We start from the raw sequence: 21891 nt of genomic DNA on the forward strand, positions 1-21891 counted from the left end.
CAGAAGGACAGATAATTGTGATACTGCGTACTTGGCAGCACTGCAGGGCATATAGGAAAAACAGTATGGATAGGGTTTGATGCGGACATCCACTGGGGGTCTTGGAAAGTATGTATCCCCTGAGTAAAGAGGGGAAACATCAGCCTGGAGTCTGGCACAGGAATCTTCTGGAGGCTGATTCATATGCAGTGCAGTGGCCCAAATGCCCTGATGGACTGTCCAGCCCAAGCATCATTTCTGTTTCCTCCATGGTATGTGGTGTGCCTTTTGGACAGTAAGAGTTCAGTAAGTACTTTGTGTTTTTTAGTTTTGACGGTGGTGCTGATGATTTAGCCCAGGACCTTACAATGCCAGGCAAGTGCTGTGCCCTGAGTTGCATTCCCAGCCCCAGTAAGCACTGTGGAGTAAATAAGTGGGTAAATCGAGGCTGGCCTCTGAGAGCCCATCCTTTGCTGACCTCTATTTTCCAGGCCTGACTTCAGCCCCAGCCCCAGCTTCTAACCTCTAAGCAGGACCCTCCCCACCTCCCACGCTCTGCCCCCACCCTGGCTGGTGCTCCGAGTATGTTACAGGACACTGGTCCCACAAGACACTCACCCATGGTAGGAAACCTGACACTGGGAATGCCTGTTTTTGAGGGTGGTAGTGGGAATTGACTTCAGGGCCTTTGCACTGAGCTATACCCCCAGTATAGCTTTTAATTTTTTTATTTTGAGGCTAAGTCACTAAGTTACCCATGCTGGGCTTGACTTGTGATCCTCCTGCCTCAGCCCCCCAGAGTGCTAGGATATAGGAGTGCACTACCTTGGCCAGCTATGAGAACACCCTTTAGGAGATTTGCTTTGCACTGTTGGTGTATTTAAGGCTCTGCAGTACCCTGAGGTAAAGAAACCTGACTACTTTGCCTAATCTGAGTCTGCCAGGTCTGTTTGAATGGTGAAGCCTTCCAGAGTGTCCTTTTTCTTTTAGTGGAACCTCTATCGACATCTATTGACAAACATTGACTGAGTGTCTAGCCTGGGTCAGATGCCCTGGATGGGGACACAGCAGGGTGTGTGGCAGATGCAGGCCCTGCCATCAGGGGCTTCCTGCCTGGTAAAATAATAAGAACTAAGGCTGCCCCAAGCCTCGCCATGTGTCCTCCTCACTCACTCTGTAGGAGTTCGGTATTATTGCCCCCATTTTATGGATATGAATATGAGACTTAGCATAGTTATGGGACCTCTCCCGGTATACACAACTAACAGACATTAAAATTGGAATACAAGCCCTAGAATTCCTGGCAGCAGAGCTCAAACTTTGAAATATGAACAAGTGTTCTTAGAATAGGAATCATTGTTCTGGTCAGCACTCTACCCCAGCCCAGGCTGGATCCGCACCACCGTTCAACCCTGGTCCCAGTATTGCCCTTACCCTGGCTCCATCGTTAGCCCTGGCCAACTCGTAGTTGCTTCTGGGACCTCCCATTTGTTCCCTGGAGAACCTCAGAGAAAAAACAAGACTGAGTCCAAGTCATAATTTTTACAATTCACATTTATTTTGGAAAAAAAGGTTCTGCTAAAAATACTCCTACAAAGGCATTGGAGTAACAGGGTCAGGGTTGCTGTTGGACACAGCTGGTGAGGTTCCCTTGGTTACAGCAGTGGGGGTCTGGAAGACCCAGGTGTGACCCACAGCCATTGGAACCCCAGCCGGATCGCTCCCTGACCCCCAACATTATCAGGAAACCCATATTTTTGATCAGAAGAGATGGTTCTGTGAAATCCTGTCAGACAGCCCCGTCTTGCTGGCTTTGGGCTCTGGCCTGTGTAGTTCAGGCTGGGGGGCACCTCGGGAGGGGGTCTGGGTGTCACTGACCACCCATGGCCCTGACACAGCTCCAGGGAGGCCATGCCTAAGAATATGAAAGTAACCTCCAGGGATCTGGGCTTGGATGGGCAAAGGGTGTGACCGGGGTGAGGGCTGAGGGGCCAGTGGTAGCAGCATAGTGTCGTGATTAAGCGGGGTGGTGCTGGGCTCAGAGACCACTCACTGGCTGTGTGATGGGGAGGCCAGCAGTCGAGCCTCTGAGCTCCCCAGCCTGTGGAATGGGAGTGGAACTGTTCCTGCCTCACAGAGTCCTGTGAGCATTCAGCAAGACACTGCATATAGAAAGTTAAGCATGGCGCCTGGTATATTGTTGGCAATCAAGAAATAGCAGCTATGATTATAACCAACCACTCATTGCTTCACTCTAGAGTCCAGAGGGGTGGGTTGTGAGTGAGGATACCTGCCAGGCCTACCCTAGGTCCGACACAGAGGCTGAATCGGGCCCTGCCTATCAGAGTCCCTGCCCGCAGAGGGGCAGCAGTCTCTGATCAGTCACTGAGCTCCGGGCCACCCTCAGGATCCTTCTCAGGCTGCCCTCCAGTGCTGGTGGGCAGTGCTAGAACTGGAAGGGTGAAATGGGTCCTCGGAATGGGCAGGGGCTGGGTGGCCATGGTGTCCCTGGGAGCAGAGGGATGGAACTTGGCCTCGGCCTTGGGGTTTGCAGCAGACCCTCCTGTTGCCCAGTGTTCAGGCTCTGGCTCTGAGCCAGAAGGTGGTCTGCTTGGGGCATATTCTCCAGTGAGGGCCTCCTAAGGCAAATCCCTGACCCCCCAGTTTCTTTGGAGTGGGAGGTCTCCCTCCAGATGACTCCCTCCTCCAACAGAGCTGGGGTCCTGCTGGAGCTGTTGGGGTCCACCAGCCGGTGGGCAGAGGGTCCGAGTGGGCCTGTCTTTAGCCAGTCCTGTTGTCCCCCCGAGGGCCTGGTGAGGGTGATGCTGTCCCTCTACCAGGAAAGAACCTTACAGGACCCTCCAGAGCAGGTCTTTGCCCTGTCCAAGGTCCATCTCTAACTCAGATTCAAAGGATGAAACTGCTCTTGGAATTCATTTTCAGCTTTCTCCTCCTCATCTCTTCCTCTTGCTCTTTGTGCTTTTTTTTTTTTTTTTTTTTTCTTGCTAGGGTCCTTGGGTTTGGGGACCAGAGATGAATGATGGGACTTGAAATTTCAAGAATAGCAGCATAGAATCATCTAGTGATGGAATTTTACAAACACAGAATCCCTCCATTGGAATTACTTTTGCAATCTTAGAATCTCAGACTCTCTTGTCCGTGGAATGTTAGAATTCCTGACTCTTGCAGGCTCAGCAGGTCTGTAGAGCCTATGTGGCCCTGGCTGTGACCTCCTCTAAGATAGTTTCCTGACCTCCTCCTCCTTCCTCCTTCCACTGCTCCCTTGCTAGTGCTCAGAGCCCTCTGGTCCAACAGGGGCTGTTAGAGCCTTTCCTCCCTCTGCCTCCCCCAGGGAAAGCCATGTCAGGCTGGGTAGAGGGGACTGGGGCTGGGCCTCTGAACTACCACCTCCAGCTGGAAGCCCCACCCTGCCTTTGCCCAGCCCACCTGGCCAGGTGTTGAGTGACAGGCCTGCACTGCAGTGTTAGGGTCTGTGGGGTCTCCACAGGGTGGCTCTGGGTGGGTTGCTGGGCCCCTCTGAAGTATTAAATTCCCACTGCTTCTTGCTATCTCAGCTTTCCTGAGGCAGCCTTCATGCTGCGAAGCTGAACTCAGATGGACTGTGGGTCTGGGGCGGTATTTCTAATTTTCCTGAAATCTTAGCTCAGGCCAAACACATTCCAGAAGGTCAGCCCTGTCCCTCCACGTTGAGGGTCCTAGTCTATGTCTGAATGTGGGCATTTTATCTGACTGTGCTCAGCTTTTTTCTAATCCCTGTCTATGCCAGACCCTCCCTCTGCAGACATCAGGGCCCAGTTTGTGACGAGAGAAGTGAAGATTTCAGTGTCTGCAGGAATTTCTTAGTGTCAAAAACAGAGGCTTGGGCCGGGGATTTAGCTCAGTGGTTTCTCCGCCTGCTGTGCAAGCGCAAGGACCCGAGTTCGATCCCCAGTACCAAAAAATAAAACAAAACAGAGGCCTAGGCCTGACTTCAGGGGATTCTGATTTAGGGGTCCAAGATAGAGCCTAAGAATCTGGAGGTTAAACAGTAAGTATCCTGGGAGATTCTGACCCAGGTGGGCCATGGCAAACAATTCAAGAGCATCTGGGTGGTGGGAAGGAGGGACTTCAAGTAGATGCCTGGGTGGAATTCTATGGGAATATGTTTGCTGACTTATAAAGTGGGGGAGGACAGTACTTAGCACCTGGCATAGCCGAGTGTTCAGTTATGATTGCAGTCCTTATGGCTTCGCCCTCCTGAGACTAGCCTCTGAACGGTCCTGCCCTTCTGTCCTGAGCCCACTCTCTTTCTGTGTAAAGACAAAGCCTGGGCTGGGTGTGCAGCTTAGTGCTCGAGGGCATGCCTAGCATGCACAAATCCCTGGGTTCCATCACTGGCATTACAAAAACAAAAAAATAAAAAAAGACAAAGGCCAAATCCTTTCCTGCAACTCACATACCAACCTTGGTTTCCCTGAAAGGGAAACTGATCAGCATCAAACATTCTCCTCCCTAAATAGGAGCTGATCGAAGGGCATCTGGATTGAGGCTGGCGCCTGGGTGTGTAGCATCACACAGTGCACTGGGGCTCCCTAAACTTTCCTTTGGGCTCCCGCAGAATAATACGTTCTTGAAAAGGACAGGACCCCAGGCCTTGTCCAACAAGTCTGGGTGATCTGTCTCAGGCTAGGGTGACCGGACAGCGATGGGATTCCTGAACAGTTTTTCAAGCCCACAATACAGCTCCTAGGCCTAGCTCCCTTGATGCCTGGCAGCTCTCTCCTCCCTCACTCCCTGCTGTCCCCATTTCCTGGAGGAAATGGTGGGCATGACTGAGTTAAGAATCATGTAGCACAGCGCTGGGGATTTAGCACTGGTTCCACCGACTGCCTGGCAAGCGCAAGGTCCCGAGTTCAATCCCCAGTACTAAAAAATAAAGAATCATGTAGCACAAAACTCCACCCTGCTGTTCCCAGCAGCTGAAGTGACTCTTTGGATTATCTTCTTCAGTGAGCATGGAACTGCAACAGCAGGGCCCGGATTCTCCAGGAATCAGTGAGGGCTGTGCTGGGTGCTCTTCCTCCCAGGGGGAAGGGTGGGTCGCTGGGAGGCATCCTGCCCATCTGATGGTGGAACTGACTCCTCTCCCTGGAACCTGATGTTCCCTGCCCCCTCTGGTCAAGATCTTCTGTGGCTGTACTGTACAGAATGCCCAAACTGCTTCAACCTCCCCTCACATCAACCTGCACCTCTTCTGCTACTGCTCTGGCCCATCCAGATGCAAGCTGCGACCACATTGGACCATTCTGCCTAATACATGGCTGAGGGACCTTTCAAGCTTGTTTTCAAGTCAACCTCCCCAAGGAAGCCTTCCCTAATAGCTCCAGCCCATTTAAGCTTTCTCACACACAGCACCAGACGCAAAGTACTTCCTGCCATCTAACTGAACATGGTGGAGTGGGGACTAGAAACAGATAAATCAAGGTGCAAGACCCTGGTCTGCTCCACCCTGGAGAGGTAATCCTGAGCAAGCTACTTCACCCCTCTGGGCCTCAGTTTCTCTCTTAGGAGAGAAATAGTCCCTCCTCACAGGACCGAGGCTTTGCAGGCCTGGCTCACCCATTCTAGTGCTCCCATTTTGTAGATGGAAAACTGAGGCCCAGTGAGGGGCAGCGTCTCCCAAGATCCATGTCCCAGTCAGAGATGGGACAGGCTGCCACCCTGAGGTCAGGATGCATCATGCTGCATCCTGTGCTTTGAGTGCATTGACCTGATTTTTCCCTGGTGAGAGTCTTCCAGCCTTGGGTGCCATCTTGGAACCCCAGGGACCCCAAAGAGAGCTGGGAGTGGCCAAGGACCTGGCACGAGGGTGGGGATGGGGTGGTCTAGGGCCTGAGTTCTTCCTGTGCTTCAGCTAGGCATGAGGATGAGCTGAGCACATGAAGCCCTGATCTGTGAGGGGTGTGAGGCTGGTGACTGCTCACAAAGGAGTAGCAAAGCACTCCCAGACTGTGATAGGGTGGGGACCAGCTAGAAATGATGGGGAGAGTGCAGCTGGTGCCATGGGAGCAAGAGGCGCCATTGGTTAGTAAACAGTCCCTGCTCTGAGCCTCTGAAGTGCTCCCATGGTCCTTATCACCATCACTCTAGCCGCTTCCCTGAGGTCCTGGGCCAAGGACTAAGGCTATCCTCCATACAGATTGCTGGGCCCATGTCTTCCCAGGGGTAGGTATTTAGAGTTTCATCCCCAGAAAGAGGCTGCTGATGACTGCCAACAACGATCTGTTTGGGAGGCTCCTGGATCAGGAGGGGCGGGTGCGGGTGCATGGCTCTCTTACCCAGCCTGGCCCTGCACGACTCTGCCATTCACATCCTCCCAGAGCGGCTGGCCCCATTTCCATGGTGCCCTGGCTGAGGTTCACAAGGCAGCTTGCTTTCCTCAAGAACCAACTGTGTGCTGAGCAGCCGGAAGCTCCTCTCACACTGCTGGGTAGGTGGGGGTGGCATTTGGGGAGGTTGAGCCAGGAAAGGATTAGTAACCAGGCAGCGGGTAGCTCCAAGCCATGTGCCCAGGCGAGCGGGTAGCGTAAGTGGAAGGCGGTTGGCAGCATGAACTACCGCTCCCCGCCAAGCAACAAGGGAGAGGTGGTGGGGTGACTGGCCCTGCATGGAGGAAGAGAGAGGTGCCTGTACCCCAGATGGTCACAGTGATGTCTGATAACCTGAAGAGGAGACAGAGGGCCTGAGTAGCACCTGTAATTTAGGAAGCAGGTATGTGGGGTTCAGGTCCACTGAAGTGCTCAGGCCCCAGAGGGTGGATGGGCACACATGCTGGCACAAGGCACCAGCCTAGTGGCCTAGGACAGGAAGCCATCTGATGGAAGCACCGATTGCCAGCCCCTGTGAGGCCCCAGAGCAGCAGGGAGCAGGCTTGGGAGACAGAGTTAATCTGAAGATCATCAAGGCTGCTCCCGCCAGAAGGTGACCTTGTGTGTGGGACAGCTGCCACCCGCACCGGGCATCTTTGGGACACAAAGGGATGGCCGGTGGGCCACTGTCGGCCAGTTTGTGGGAAACCTGCCAGCCCTTTCCTGTGGCTTGCCCTGCTGTCCCCCCAGGGGCCCAGTCTCCTCTCTAATCCCTTCCTTCCCCTTGTATCACAGGCTTTGAGAACAGGTGAGCGACAGATGACAGGCTGGTCTGTGCTGGATGTGCTGACTGCGGGGCCTTAGCTGGTGGGCTGTGGCCTCAACCTTTCCCACCCTGCAGTCTCCTCAAAGAAGTTCTGCAAACAAAGGGCAAGGTGCTAGGATGAGACATCCCTGGCTATCCCACCTCAGCCAGACCTGATACTCAGAACAAGTCTGCCTGCCTCCTGCCACTCAGACTTCTGACCTTAGGATGAGTAGGAGCCCAGATACACAGAGGAAATGAGCAGGGCCCAGATAAAATGACAGGACTTGTGGCTCTGACTGGGCATCCTCACCTCTCACCATCATAGTCCACCCTGATCATAGCTCACCAGACCCCAGAGCCCCCTGCCTCTGGCTCAGGTGTGTGAGTGCTCCCCTGACTACTCTCTGCTGCTGATGGACCTGCAGTGGCTCACCCTGATTCCCAGGGCACCAGATGATGAGTTCTGACCCACTTCCAATGTAGTTCCTTTGCTGCCTGTGCATTTGATGGTCCAGAGCCAGAAAGGCCCCATGGGGCCTTGTTTGCCCTCCAAGTTTTCTCAGCCCTGGGTCTTCCTGAACCTGAGGGAGGCACAGTCCCCCTGGAAAAGCTGTTTGAATTACTTGGCACATCTCAAGGGTGCCACGGTCTCCTCTTGGAACTTGCAGAGAACAGGGGTCATTTTATAACTAAAGTGTTTATTTCCATTCAGTTCATTAGCCGATTGTTCCGCTCAGGGGCCTGCACTTGCTCATAGGTGGGAACCTGAGGCCACGCTCTGGATGATGGTCTCCCTGTGCCCGGGACCTTCAGCCTGGGGCAAAGGCCTGGTGAAGGGAGGAGAAGGGAGAGGAGTCACACACTTTCTCCCCTGGAAGGAGGAGCAAGCTGCCCGTGTCTCGGAGGGTAGTTCTGGAGGGCTAGGGTATCACAGTGAATGATCCGGGTCCTGGCCTCCCGTGCAGCCTGTTGAGGCTCCCAGAGGGAAAGCTGGGTTCGGCCATCTGCGGGCACTCAGGGACCTCAAGGGGCCTGTGTCCCTGGGAGGTACTGAATAGAAAGGGGCAGGAAGAGAGTGGGCAAGTGGGCAAGTGGGCAAGGCCTTCCAGCCCTGGAGCTCACTTCTGCCTCAATCTGCCACCTGCAAAAGCAGTCCTGGGTAGGATGCTCCTCTACCCTGGTGCCTCCCCCCATTTCTCCAAGTCTCACTCAAGTCTCTGAATGGCCCAGATGGCCCCGTGGCAGTTGGCTTTGGTGAGGCCTGGTAGCAGGTGGGAGGAGGGAAGGGTGTCAATGAAAACCATATAAAAAATCCAGAAATGTGCATATAAAATCTTGCCCTTGCTGTATTGCCTAAGTCAGTAAGCAGAAAGCACCTTCTTCCTGGAGAAGGATCAAGTCTTCAAAAGGTAGGAAACGTCAAAGTGTCACTTCATTGTCATTTAAAAAAAAAAACAAAAAAAACCAAACCAAAACAAAAACCCAACGAACAAACCCCCCAAACCAAAACCACCCCTGACCAAAATACCCTAGAGTCCACGCATCGCTGTAAACAAACCCAGTTGCAAGGTCAACCCTTCTCAGTGGCAGTCGTCGCTGATGACAGTCACTGCAGCATCCATCCTCCAGGCAGGTCAGGCCGCTGGCACGCGGAGCTGCAGGCCTGGGGTGGCATCCTCAGGAAGGCCATCTGCCTGGTGGCCCCTGCTCTCCCTGGCCCAGGAGGACAAGGGCCCCTTCTCAGCCCCATGAACCAACAGCGGAAACAGTCTCTCTCATTGGAGTTTCTAAAATACTCTCCAAAGACAGAAAACTTCATTTGCCTGCCAGCAGCTGGAATGGATTCTCCCAGAGTGGTTCTGTGGCGACCACCCATTCACCTGCCCCCTCTGTCTGGTGCTCTGCTGTTGAGTGAGGCCCCCAAGAGTGGCCCAAGGGCAGTCCTGTCCATCTCTCCCCTTCACATTTGTTTTCCTGAAAGTGTTTCTTGGCTCTGGCCAGGTCACTTTCCAGAGGGAGTTGAAGAGAAACTGCTTTTGGTCTCCGATTGGACAAATCGCATGGATCTCCCAAGCCCTATTTTTCTCCCAAGAACCATCGTCGCTTTCCTTATGAGAATCCTCTTTTAAAAATGTTCCTTGTATTTCCCGCCCCCTCCCAGATCTTGTTTCTCTTCCCCCCATTCCCTTTTGATTCCATCGTTTGAGCTGCACGTGTTCTTGGTGGCGTCTCGTGGCTGGAGCGCTGCTTGGTTCCTCCTGCTGCCCGTGGCCTCAGGCCGGCAGCCGACCCTGCAGAGAATGGAGCACCAGGGGGCCGGTGTGGGGCGGAGGGGGCAGCCTGGAGGAAGAGGCAAGCCGAGGCAGGCAAGCATCAAACCTCCACAGACTGGATCTGGTTCATCTGGGCCCTCATCACCTGGATACTGTTCAGGATTTTTTTCTGGTGGCCCGCCAAGGTGACCCCAACCCGCAGAATGTCCCTTTGGAAGAAAAACACGTGTTAGGGACAGGAGGGAGTGGGATGGGCTTTGAGCCTGGCAGGGGGTGTTGGAACCATGGCAGGTGGGTGTCCAAGCTGGAGTCAGTGACTGACAGGTGGAGAGCACTGGACTGGGAGTCAGGGCACCTAGGTGCCCTTTCATCCTTTGCTGTGGGAAAGGAACTTGCATTGACTTAAGTGCTTGCTTCCTTCATTTCCCCCTCAACCTGCCTGACAACCCCAGTTTACAGATGAAAAAACAGAGGCTGAGGGATTGCCTATGACCTGTATCTGAATCTGGATGGGACTATATATAAAGCTGCCTTGTGTCTTGGTCCCCACTCCCTGCTGGGATGCTGTCCACTCCTCCCCTTCCAAAGCTCCCTCTTGGTGGGTGGGAGGCATGGGGAGTGGGTACAAAGGGCAGTGCATGCAGGTGCTGGGCACTTACTCCATCATCATCTGAGACACGACATCGAAGGAGGTGAAGCCGGCGTTGGCGAAGCTCTCCTTGTACTGCCCCATCTTGATGGCCTCCAGCCACTCGTCCACTGTGTTAAAGCTGGTGTAGTCGGGGATCGTGCGGTCCAAAAGCGGCAGGTTGATGCTGGGGGTGGGGCAGGTGACAGCAATGGTCAGGGCGTGCGATTGTGGGGAGCAGGGATGTGCATGTGCGTATCAGGGGAGTGAACAGGGGTGAGTGTGTGTGTGTGTGTGTGTGTGTGTACATGAAGACTTCTGTGGGCATGTGCACGAGTTTGAACCTGTGTAAATGTGTGAGTATGGGACAGTGAGTGTGTGCAGGACTCAAAGCTGGGGTGACCTAGAAGGCTCTGCTGAGGATGCACCACAGGATCGAGAAGCAATAGCTTAGGGGGTGAAGGACTTTGGCCCAAGGAGTCTTGGCACAGCCAGACCTGGATCTTGAGAACACCTGGCTGGATGCTCCTCAGAAGCGCTGTGGGACTGTGGGTCCCAGAGAGTCAGAGGGTGTAAGGTCAGTGGCTGTGTGACAGTCACCCAAGGGAGGCAGCAGTGAGCTGTGGCCTTACGGAGAGTTCCCTGGGGCCCCGAGGAGAAGGGATGCCACAGGGTACCTGAGCTGACACTCTAGTGCTGAGCCAGTCTCTGGCATGGAGACACTGACATGAGTGTGGGGGCACGAATGTGTGTGTGATGTACACTTCTGAGTGTGTATGCAGGTGCCTGTGAATGTGTGTAGGTGTGAGAGTCTGAGACTGCATGTTTGCAGGGGTGTGAGATTGTGTGTGTGATCAAACATGAGTGCTGCCTAATTGCGTGTTCATCTGTCTGTGTGTGGGGGGGGCACCAGGTGTAAGTAGGTGGAAGGAAACTTAAGTGATGATTACAGCACATATATTCACCAACTAAGACTTGGATCCTTGGTAATTTTTCTTCAATGTCATCCTCTCTGACTATTATTTGAAAGAGGCTCCTCTATCACCCACATTTGTCCTCTGGACAGCCTGGGTCTCATGCTCCCCTGCACCCTGGAGCCAAGGCAGATGCCCAACAAACACTAGTCCTTTTCTTCTCTATCCCAAGATGCAGTGGAGGGCATCTGCCTGAAGCAGGAGGCAGCCATGGTCTGAGACTCCAGGGGAACTGCCAGCTGGGGATGACTGGTACTCAGAGGAGAGGGGCGGGGCTGGGAGAAGGGGTGTGGTCTGAGAAGGGGGCAGGGACCAAGGCAGCCTACCCAGAGGAAAGGGGCGCCATAGCTTTGAGGCTGTTGGGGTTTCGGATCATCTTGTCCAATGTGTTGACGATCTGGCCGAACTTGGGCCGGTGGTTGCGGTCCTTCTGCCAGCAGTCAAGCATGAGCTGGTGGAGGGCACTCGGACAGTCCATGGGTGGTGGTAGCCTGTAGTCCTGCTCAATTGCATTGATTACCTGGGCACAGTATAGAGATGGAGCGGGGTTGGCATCTACCCTTTCCCAGACCCATCATGTCCCCAGTGCATTGCCTGTCTCACCTATTTGGTTGCTGTGACAACCACCTCCACCTGCAGGGCAGGTTGACCTGGGTTCCCACCATCTGACCTGGCATCTGGGGCCCTGAAAATGCCCCTCTCTGGCCCCCTGCTTGACCTCAGAGTGTCCATATTCTCTATTTCAGTGCCATTTACAGCTCCAGGGAAGAGATAACTCCCCTTTCCGGCCCCACAGCACAGATGAAGGCGAGACACCTCTCTCTGCGTATCCTGCCACTGTGACCAGATTCATCTACAACTTGACCATGGGTCAGCGTCTCTGTTCAGGAAGCTTTTTCAAGTCCTTCCTGTCGTGATTTTTTCAAATGAAAGTCCCTTGAGTCACTTTAAATATCTCATCATGGAACATCACCAACCTTTTTGCCTGATACCCCTCTCCATGGCTCCTCCACCCACCCCTCATTATCCTGCCTCTGGGCCTTTGCACAGGCTGTTCTTTCTACTTGGGAGTCCTCACTCTCCAAGTCCTACTACTGTATGAGTCCCACCTCCCCTGTGAAGACTTCCTGGCTGATCTTGTACCTACTGCCCCAACCTTAATGCCTATAGATAGGGCTGGACACATTTCTTCTCCAATTTAGCACCTGATCATAAAAGTTCCTGATAATTATGTCTGGTTCCTGTCTCGTTCCCCCAGTTAGATGGTAAACACCTGAAGGACAGATATGGCCTCATTCCCAGTTGGCCATAAGGTATATACATCCTGAGTATTTAGTGGTTTGTGAATGGGTGATCTTCCCTACTCCCTACCCTCTGGAGAGTCCAGGGTCCTGTGCAGACGTCTGAATCAGTCAAACAGCAACCTGGGAGCTGCCCTGGCAGCCAAGCCCTCCATCTCAGAGGCCCTGGGAGAGTGGCACAAGGCTTCACCCTCCCCTTTCCCATCTGCCTGGCCAGAAAGGCTCTGCCCACCTCCAGGAGACTTACGTCCTGGTTGGTCATGTCCCAGTAAGGCCGCTCCCCATAGGACATCACCTCCCACATGACGATACCATAGCTCCACACATCACTGGCCGAGGTGAACTTCCGGTACTGGATGGCTTCTGGAGCTGTCCAGCGGATGGGGATCTTTCCCCCCTGGGAGACAGAACGAGGAGATGAGGGATGGGAGGTTGACCTACCTGGCCTCTCCATAATACTCCCCACCCCGGGCTCTGCACTGCACCAATCTCATGAAGCACCTTGTTCTCCGGATTCACTTTGTTGCTTCAGACTACTGGGCATTTGCACATGCCCTTCCCTCTGCTGGAAGTATCTTTTCCCACTTTGCCAGCTGATACTTCCTTCTCATCCTTGAATCCCTCTGAAAGCCTCTCCCTGGCTTCCAAAGAGTTGTTGGTCCCTTTAATCCCACAAGCCTGCCTTCTGTCCCTCTATCAAGGAGGCACTTTCTGCATGGCATGGTGTGCCCAGCGCTGACCTTCCCAGCTCTCCTTGCATAGCCTCTGAGATTTCTCCCTTTCGGGGTAAAACCCTCAACCCTGACTGCTGTCAGGGCACATCCTGAGCCTGGGTGTTGGAGGCTCCAGGATCCAGCCTCCCAAGCTCTCCAGCACAATCGGCATTCGGGTCACCTGACCTTACCACAAGAACCAGCTGTCCAAGGAACCCTTCTGGGCCCTCCAGCTCTCAGCTTAGCTGTCACCTGCTGCATCTGCCTTCTCTGTCTTGTGAGGTTGGTGTCCTGGCTCATAGCCCTGTCACTTCACAGTGCTCTGCACCCTGTGGCCCGACCAGCCTGGGAGGTCCAGGAGGGCAATTTATGTTCTTCCCTGTGTCCAAGGCCCAGCGCAGGTGTCAGGGAAAGGGCAGTGCGGGGAGAGATGGATACTCATGCCCTCTCTTGTGGTGCTGTGGCTCCCATGTTCCTGCCTGCATCTTACCAGGGCGCTGGTGTAGGTGGGGTCTGAAGTGTCATCCTCCAGGAAGCGTGAGAGCCCAAAGTCAGACACCTTGCAGACCAGGTTGCTGTTGACAAGGATGTTGCGGGCAGCCAGGTCGCGGTGCACGTAGTTCATGTCTGCCAGATACTTCATGCCCGCCGCGATGCCCCGCAGCATGCCCACCAGCTGGATGACTGTGAACTGCCCATCGTTTTGCTTTGGGAGAAGTGGAGGAAGCAGAGTCAGTGGAAGGGCAAGCAGCAGAGCTCTGGATCCCCTCATGATATGGGACCAGAGTGGGCCCTTGCCACCTTGGCACTGGACTGCCTGTGGGAAGGACTCGGATGCCCCGGGACCTCAGGGAGGCCTGTGAGAGGCCAACTTCAGGGTGGTGGAGAGGGCATAGGCTTTGGATCAGATATATCTCATTTGACTCTGGCTCTGGTCTATCCTGGCTGTGCAGCTTTGGACATATAAACTAACCTCTCTGAGTCTGTTTCCTCATCTGTATGTTAAATGGGGGTAACATCTACCTCCCAAGTCTGTTCTGAGTTAAACAGGAAAATGTATGGATGGTGTCTGGCACATGCTTCATGAGTGAATGAATGACAGCCCAAGGGCATGGTTCTGATGCCCAGGCCAGTGCTCTCTGTCTAGCTGGTTGGCCCATTCCTGAGGGGTCTTGGAACTTTCTTCTGATGGCCTTGTACCCTGAGCTCTTCCTCACAGCCACTACACCTTTGGGGAGCTCCAAAATCTGCTGGATGAGGTGTCCAGGTACCTGGTTCCAGTCTGGGCTCTCACTTTGACCCTCTGGCAGACCTGGGGCAAGTGCTCCCTGTCTTGGAGCTCAGGTTCTGTGGATAATGAGAAGGCTGCCTAAGAGCACAGATGGAAACATCTTAGATGTGTGCCAACTCTGAGAGACTGTTGTGGCACCCTGGGGAAACACACTGAAGATCTGAGATGGTCTGAGCTCAGCGGGAGACAGTGCTGGGATTGATTAGCAATGCCTCCCATGGGGAAAGAAATGGACAGTGACATCCATTCCTGCCTAGAGCTTCCCCAGATCCCTCAGGCTGACAGTGTGAAGTTATATCCTTCATGCCTCCTCTTTCCCCTCTTGTGGACCCTGACATGCTTGGCTTCTCCTACCCGGAGGAAGGAGTCCAGGGAGCCATTCTCCATGAACTCGGTGATGATCATCACAGGCGTGCTCTTGGTGACAACACCCTCCAAGTGGATGACATTGGGGTGGTCGAACTGGCCCATGATGGATGCCTCGCTTAGGAAATCTCGCCGCTGCTTCTCCGTGTAGCCTGACTTGAGTGTCTTGATGGCTACAAAGATCTCTCTCTTGCCTGGCAGCTTCAGGTGACCACTGCAGACCTCGCCAAACTCCCCTGAGACAAACATACGGAGAGGCAGCATGTCACTTGGCAGGTGAAAACACCATCTCTCTGTTCCTGTCACCTCCATTCTTGGAGTTGGCAAGTGCCCTTTCTTTTCAGTGGTCAACTCATCCACTTGGATGCAAAATTCCTTTGAGAAGCCCCAGCCACCTTTGGGAGCAGAGAGCAAGTCCTTCCTGCTCATCTTATAATATCTGGCTGGGTGTGGGGGAATATGGGCAGATGGGGAGAGGGGCCTGGGAATGGTAGAAGAGTTGGGGGAAATGGTTCTAGACCTAGCCGTATCTCTGATTTGCTAGCTCCTTCATAGTACCGTGCCTCAGTTTCCCTTTCTGTCCCTACTGATGACCTTTGAGGGCCCTTCTTCCTTGGGCATTTTGAGCCTTCAGGCTTTGATGGGAAGGTCCTTTGTGAACCTTCTCCCCCATCCTGGCCTCTAACCCCTGGAATACACTGGGGTGGTCCCCCCATCCATGGCTGAGGCCACTTACCTGCTCCAATCACCTGCTCGATTTTGACACAGGAGATGTCAATTTCCTTGGCAAACTCCCGCACAGCTTCGTTGGGGTCCTCATAGGTAAAAGGGTCGATGTAGATCTTCATGCCTGGGGTCACTGGGGGAAAGACCAGATGTGGTCACATGGACTGATTCACAGTGTGTACAAGTGGAAAAGCCAGTCCTTCCATGGAGGGACGGACTCCCGTGTGGCTCCCGTAAGAACTGGGCAACTCCTTGCAGGTCACTTGAGCTTTCTGGCCTCATGGAACATGATGGGCACTGAGTAAAAAGTGAGAGGAACAGAGAGACCAGCAGAGATGGCCAGTAGATTGTCCTAACTAGTTCTTGTCCCAAATCTCATCTACGAGTAATGGGTTTCTGGGGCAGGTAAAAGACACTAGGGATTGACTTGGGTGTGGCCTGATAAGAACGAAAGGCTCAATAGTTTGCTGCCCTTGAGATAGCGAGTCAGGGTTGCCAAGTAAAACAAGAGGAAGAGGGAGAGCTGGAGCCAAAATACAGAAAGATTCTTGGTGTTCTCTGAAGGAGACCTCCTCCTCGTCTTTCCAGGCCTGCTTGAAGCATCCCTACTACATTGGGTCTCTTCTCAGCTGCCCAGCCCCTCTGAGGCAGGCCCCATAGCCTGGAGGAGCACTTCATTCACCAGGTCTGGGTGTCCATGGCTTCGGGCCCACCTCCTGGATCCCCCATTGGCCAGGACTTAAGCCTTTCTGGATCCCTGACTCCCTGGTGATGAGGCTGGACATGGGGCATAGTAATTTGATTCCTGACCTGATGTAGATTTTTAGTTTTTGATACAGAGAGAGAAGGTAACCTGGACATCAGAGACCCAGTTCTAACGTAGCACTGAGTCTGCAAAATGCTTAGAATGAAGGGAAGGATGATCCATCCTGCATTTCTCTTCCCACATGACTGGTCTCTGATGCCAGAACTTCTGGCCTTCTCCCAGGCCTTCTGCTGGCCCACCTGGTTCCTGCCCACATTTCTCTCTGGCTCTGAGAGCTGTGATACTGAAGGTAGCTGCTCTAGAAGCTGGCAGCTGGAGTCCCTGGGTCACCCAGGCTTGGCTAGATGGTGAGCGGGACCATCAACCTGTTAGTTGGCTACTCTTAGCCTCTATTTCAGATATTTCAGGAATCTAGGAATTGAAGCCTGTAACATAGGGGCTGGGAAACTGGCCCACTGCCTGATTTTTAAATAAAGTTTTATTGGAACACAGCCATGCTTATTCCTTTGCCTGTAGCTGCTTTTATCCCACAGCTGCAGAGTTGGGTGGTTACAACAGGGACCCACAAAGCCTAAAGTATTTACTCCCTGGCCCCCTATGGAAAAATTTGACAACCACTGTTACCACTAGCTGTATTTGGGTGTTTGTCTAGCCCTTGAGGTCAGGAGTTGTTAACTTGGGCTGGAGGGGGTGTGGTCTGGTAACTTCCTGGAATGGGGTGCATTTATTACTGTTGTCTTTTTGGATTCAAAAAGTAATTCACATTCCTTATAAGGCCCAAATATTATGGAAATAAATATTGTTGAAATTTTCTTAAAAATCCATCCCTGAGTGTAGACCTCTGGATTTTTCTGGCTTTGAATTTTAGACACACACACACACATCGACTTATTTGTTTTTCTGGCCATATGACCCAGAACTTTCAGGAGAGTCCTATGGAGTCTGAGACCCCCAACAGGGGTTAAGTTAAACCATCATCCAAGACCAATTGCCCGGGAGGAGCAGCAGTGCACAGTCTCTTCTCATTTCCCCTCACCTGGCACCCTGCATGGAGCTCTGCACACAATAGACACTCAGTGTCTGGAGAACAGAGAGAATCCAGATGACAGAGATGGAATAATAATAACAGCACTGTCACTTACTGAGTCCTTTGTCTGTGCCCAACACAGTGCCAGACTCTATGTGTGCTACCTCATCTATCCCTCCCAATAATTCTTGGAGGAAATGATAATTATCCCTATTTCACATATAAGGAAACTGCAGCTCAGAGAGGTCAAGTAGTCCAGCCAAGGCCACACAGCTGCCACAGCCAGGATTTGAACCCGGGTCTGTCAGACTTGAGCCCAGGCCTAGTACTCTGGATCACCGTGATCAGTGATTCTTGGATCTGGCAGGAAGAGAGCGAGAAGGTGCCTGCACTATGTAGCCATGACTTCCTGCTCCCTTGGGGCAGCTGGGGCCAGCTCTGGGAGATGCTCTTTCTTGCTCAGACTGAAGGCATTCCCTGTGGGTGACAGTGACTGGCTTTCAGCCTCCCTCCCCACAGAACTGGTCAGCTGGGTGGGGGGACAGGAACAGGCTGGTTCAGCAAGCTAAGGGGAGCCACAGCAGAAGCTCAAAGCCTGCTGAGACACCTTGGCTGGCAACATTAGGTGCCATCCCCAAACCTGGGCAGAGGCCTTGATCAGGAGGGGTCTCTGTCACTTCCAGGCAAGTGCCTATGCCCTTCGTTCCAAGCTCTCCAGGATTCATTCCATGTATAGCTCCCTGCTCCTGCCTTCCTGGTCTGCCATGGTTGGACCTGGTTGTCCCCCAAAAGGTCACATGTTGGAGGCGGGGTCCTCAGTATGTGGAGGTGGTGGGACCTTTAAGAGGTGGAGCCTAGTACAAGGTAACTGGTCACGGTCACACGGGGTGTGTAGTTGGAAGGAATTGACAGCTTAGGTCTCTCAGGAGGTTATAAATGAGCAAGACAGTCTCTCCCTGCTTCCTGTCTCTCTGCATGATCTCTCCCTCTTGCATGGGCTCCACCATAATTCCATCCACCACTGAGCACTCCCCAGAGCCAATGTCAGTGCCATGCTACCAACCTCTAAAACTGAGCTAAATAAATGTTCTTTATATTTTATCCAGCCTTAGGCATTTTGTTATAGCAATGGACAGTGGACTAATACATCAGCTAAAAGGAATTATTTATCGAGGGGTTCCAGGCACACTTTATCACTTCTTGCCTCTGTGCACTTTTTTTTTTTTTTTTTGGTACCGGGGATCAAACTCAGGATCTTGCACTTTCGAGGCAGGTGGTGGAACCACTGAGCTAAATCCCCCGCCGTTGCCTCTGTGCTTTTGCTCATGTTGTTCTCTCTACCTGGAACACCCTCCTTTCTTCTTCTTTGTGACCAGATCAAATGCTACCTCCTCTGTGAAGCCTGCTTGGATTTCTCCATTGAAGACCCAATGCCCTCTTCTCTGGATTCCACTGTTGCATAGCCTTGATGTCTGTGTGACTTTCTCACTTTGTACCAGGGCTCTCAGCTACACAACTCCACTCTCCCAGCCCCTTCTTCCTGGGGCACTCTGCTGCCTGTCTCCTAGGAGGGCAGAGGCTGTATCTGTTTTGTTCCTGCTAAATTCCAGGGTGTGCCACTTAGTGCTCCATAAATTCTTATTGAGAAATGACAATTATTCATTTATGTGCCTTCTTTTCCTCTCTTCCCCTGCTTGGGGTCATGAATACCTTTGAGAATTTGACAAAAGTTCCTTGGAAAATTTTTCCATGTGTGTGCCTGCTTCCATGTTCTACATCTAATTTTAGGGGGTCTAGAAGCCTTGTAAGCTTTAAGGGTCCATGAACTTCAAATTATGTGCCCTTGCTCTAGAATTCTGGCTCTGGAATACATATGTGAAGGTGGTATACAGCAGATGCCTAATAGATGCTTACTGAATGTATATGCAGTGTGGATTTACCAGGTGCTGGGACCTGTTTATAGTTGACCCAATTAACCCTCCCCATGACCCTAGCCTGTAGATGCTCTTATTAGGCTGAACCTGATGAAATAGTCAATATTTGACTGTTTCTAATCTACAAACACAGCAGTTTCATTTGGTCCAACCTAAAATCATCCCCATTTTTCAGATGAGAAAGGTGTGGCATAGGAAGGTGAAATGAACCCTCAAGGGGACATGGACACAACTGGTTAACAGCAGCAGTGGGGTCTGAACCCAGGCCAGTTCCAGAGTCTACGTACACTGTGCCCATTGACCCGGCAGCTAGGTTTCTGCAGTGCTCCCCCAGCCCCTCTCCTGGCACCACAAGTGGGTGCCTGGTAGCCAGAACCTCAAACAGGCCTGAGTCCAGGGGCCATTTGCTAACCTGAGCCTGGATGAGGATACCCATAGCCCTTGGGAGTCCACAGGATACAAAACAATGCATGATTCACGGCTGTCAGGGCCACTGACTGTCACCTTGAACCCAAATGAGAACTTCATGAGGCAAGAGGAGGAGAGCCATGTGTGCAGGAGTCTGGATTTGAATTCTGGCTCTGTTGCTAACTATGACAGTCACAAATAAACTACTTCATGAGTTTGAATACAGGATCAACCACCCATTATGTTGATCCAGCTGTATGGCCTGGGGCATGTTATTTAAACCTCTGCCTCACTTTCCCATCTGCAAAATGGATATAATAAACAATACCTTCCCCTGGCGGGGATAGCAAAGATTAAGTGAGAGTATCTGTTTAAAATAGAAAGCAAGGGGTTGGGGATTTAGCTCAGTGGTTTCGTCGCCTGCAGTGCAAGCGCAAGGACCCAAGTTCGATCACCGGTACAAAAAAAAAAAATAGAAAGCAATAATTACCTGTTGTAAAGAAGGGTTGGCTGTTATTAAGTATTAGTACTACAAGGCACTTTAACATCCTTTAATTCATTTACTCCTCACAACCCTGTGAAAGAAATGTCACTCCTGCTTTGTCCCATATAAAGGTACCATGGCTCAGAGAGGTCTGATGACCTCACCAGGGTCACCCAGTTGGGCAGTGGCAGAGAGGGGATGAGAAACAAGGTCAGTCCCTGCAGCTCTGCATCCAGGACCACAGACCGTGGTCCCCACAGAGCACCTGCTGATGGCTGGAGAACATGAGCCCGTGCAGGTGACTGGCCACTCACGTGCAACCCTGGTCCTCAGCTTTCTCCTCTGGCCTGGCCACATGGGGTTGCTGGGTGGATTTGGGATCACAGAGTGGGCAGAGCTTTGAAAAGAACAAAGTCCTGCTTCGCTCTGACATTTCAGTGCGGGACGTGGGGAGCAGGAACTCAGGCTTAAAATGTATTGATCTAGGAACAAATCCTGGAGCCTATTTTTAAAACGAACCTCACCTGTTTCCTTGTTATTGACTCACGCTCCAAATAACTTCGTTCCCAAATGGCTCCAGGTGGCAGAGCCCAAGAGCTGTCTCCTTTTGGCTCCTCAGAAGGGAGACAGCACAGGGTGGCCGGAAGCCAGAAGGCCAGGTTCAGACCCTGCTCCCTTCGTGAACAGCAGTGTGACCTCTGTGCCCAGCTTCCTCCCAGTGGGAAATTATATGGGTTAAATGAATAAATACATGTTAAGCATTAAAACAATTCTTGGCACATAGAATGCACTCCGTATGTCTAGCCACATCTATGATCATGATTTTATTACTTGAGGGGAGGAGGGTGTGATGTAATTTAGGACCTGTTTTTAATGCAAGTGATTTTTATTTCTGTGCAGTTAAATGTGTCTGTTTTTTTGTATGTGTGATCCTTCCCTTGCCTTTCTGCTTAGAAAGGCCCTTTCCCTCTCCCTATCTGCTAAGTAGTGATTGCCAGGATCTTCTGGAAATTTGAGTGGTGTAATTATTTTTATATCTATGTTCCAAACTAGTCCTAAGCCCAGGAACTTCTGCTTTAGTTGCCTTAGCCAGAGGTTTAATACCTAGAACTCCATGACTCTGCTCTTTCTTGCACATTCCACATTCAGTCCCACAGCAAATCTAGTAGCAAAAATAAGTCAGAATCCAACCACTTTCCACCACGGCCAGCTGGTGCTGCCACTGTCTCTGCCTGGGTCATTCCAGAGGTCACCTCGCTGGTCTCCCAGCTTTGATCCACTCTCCACACAGCAGCTGGAGCAGTCCTGCAGGACTGTAACTCAGAGCATATCAGTCCTCTGCTCAGGACCTGCTGTGGCTCCCCATGTCACTCCCTGCCATGGCTGATGAGAATCTGCCTGTGGTGGCTCCCTTCCATCTGCCATTCCCACCTTCACTCTGCTCAGGTTACATTGGCCTCTTTGCTCTTCCTGAAACCTGCCAGGCAAGCTCCAGCCTCTGTAGTGTCTCTTCCCTCTGCCTGGAATGCTCCTACCTCAGACACCTCCAAGCAACTCACCTCCCCAGCTCTTTTGTATCTTGCTGGGATAAACCCCCTTGATGAGGTCAACCTCCACTCCCCTATTTAGGAACGAGGCTCGCCCTGGCTATCACAGCTCTCCACCCACTACCCTGCTGTACTCTGCCATCTCCTAGAGCACTTTCCTCTTCTCTTACACCAGCACACTGGACATTTATGACACTGCCCCTCCCACGAGAGCATCAGTTCTACAGAGGCTGGGATGTTCAGTTTGTTGCCTTGGTATCCCCAGCATCTGGGGCACTGGCCAGCACTCTAAGGAGAC

General features: G+C 52.4%; 1 protein-coding gene across 6 annotated transcripts in view; it reads right to left on the minus strand.

Moving 5' to 3' along the window:
- Positions 1–2952: 2952 nt before the first annotated feature.
- Positions 2953–21891, minus strand: part of Ephb2 (EPH receptor B2) — a 178105-nt gene continuing 159166 nt past the window's right edge. For all 6 annotated transcript variants that reach the window (XM_021263026.2, XM_087215606.1, XM_087215604.1 and 3 more), the window contains exons 10-16: positions 15438–15560; positions 14690–14937; positions 13535–13750; positions 12579–12728; positions 11357–11550; positions 10088–10243; positions 2953–9637 (exon numbers count right to left, since the gene is read on the minus strand). In XM_021263026.2, the coding sequence (XP_021118685.1) occupies positions 9529–9637; positions 10088–10243; positions 11357–11550; positions 12579–12728; positions 13535–13750; positions 14690–14937; positions 15438–15560 (1196 nt within the window). In that variant the 3' untranslated portion in view covers positions 2953–9528. The remainder of the gene's footprint in view (positions 9638–10087; positions 10244–11356; positions 11551–12578; positions 12729–13534; positions 13751–14689; positions 14938–15437; positions 15561–21891) is intronic.

This window comes from Heterocephalus glaber, unplaced genomic scaffold, assembly GCF_053883595.1.
Source record: "Heterocephalus glaber isolate CG9 unplaced genomic scaffold, H.glaber_assembly_v1.0 deba00001452, whole genome shotgun sequence".
Lineage (NCBI taxonomy): Eukaryota > Metazoa > Chordata > Mammalia > Rodentia > Bathyergidae > Heterocephalus > Heterocephalus glaber.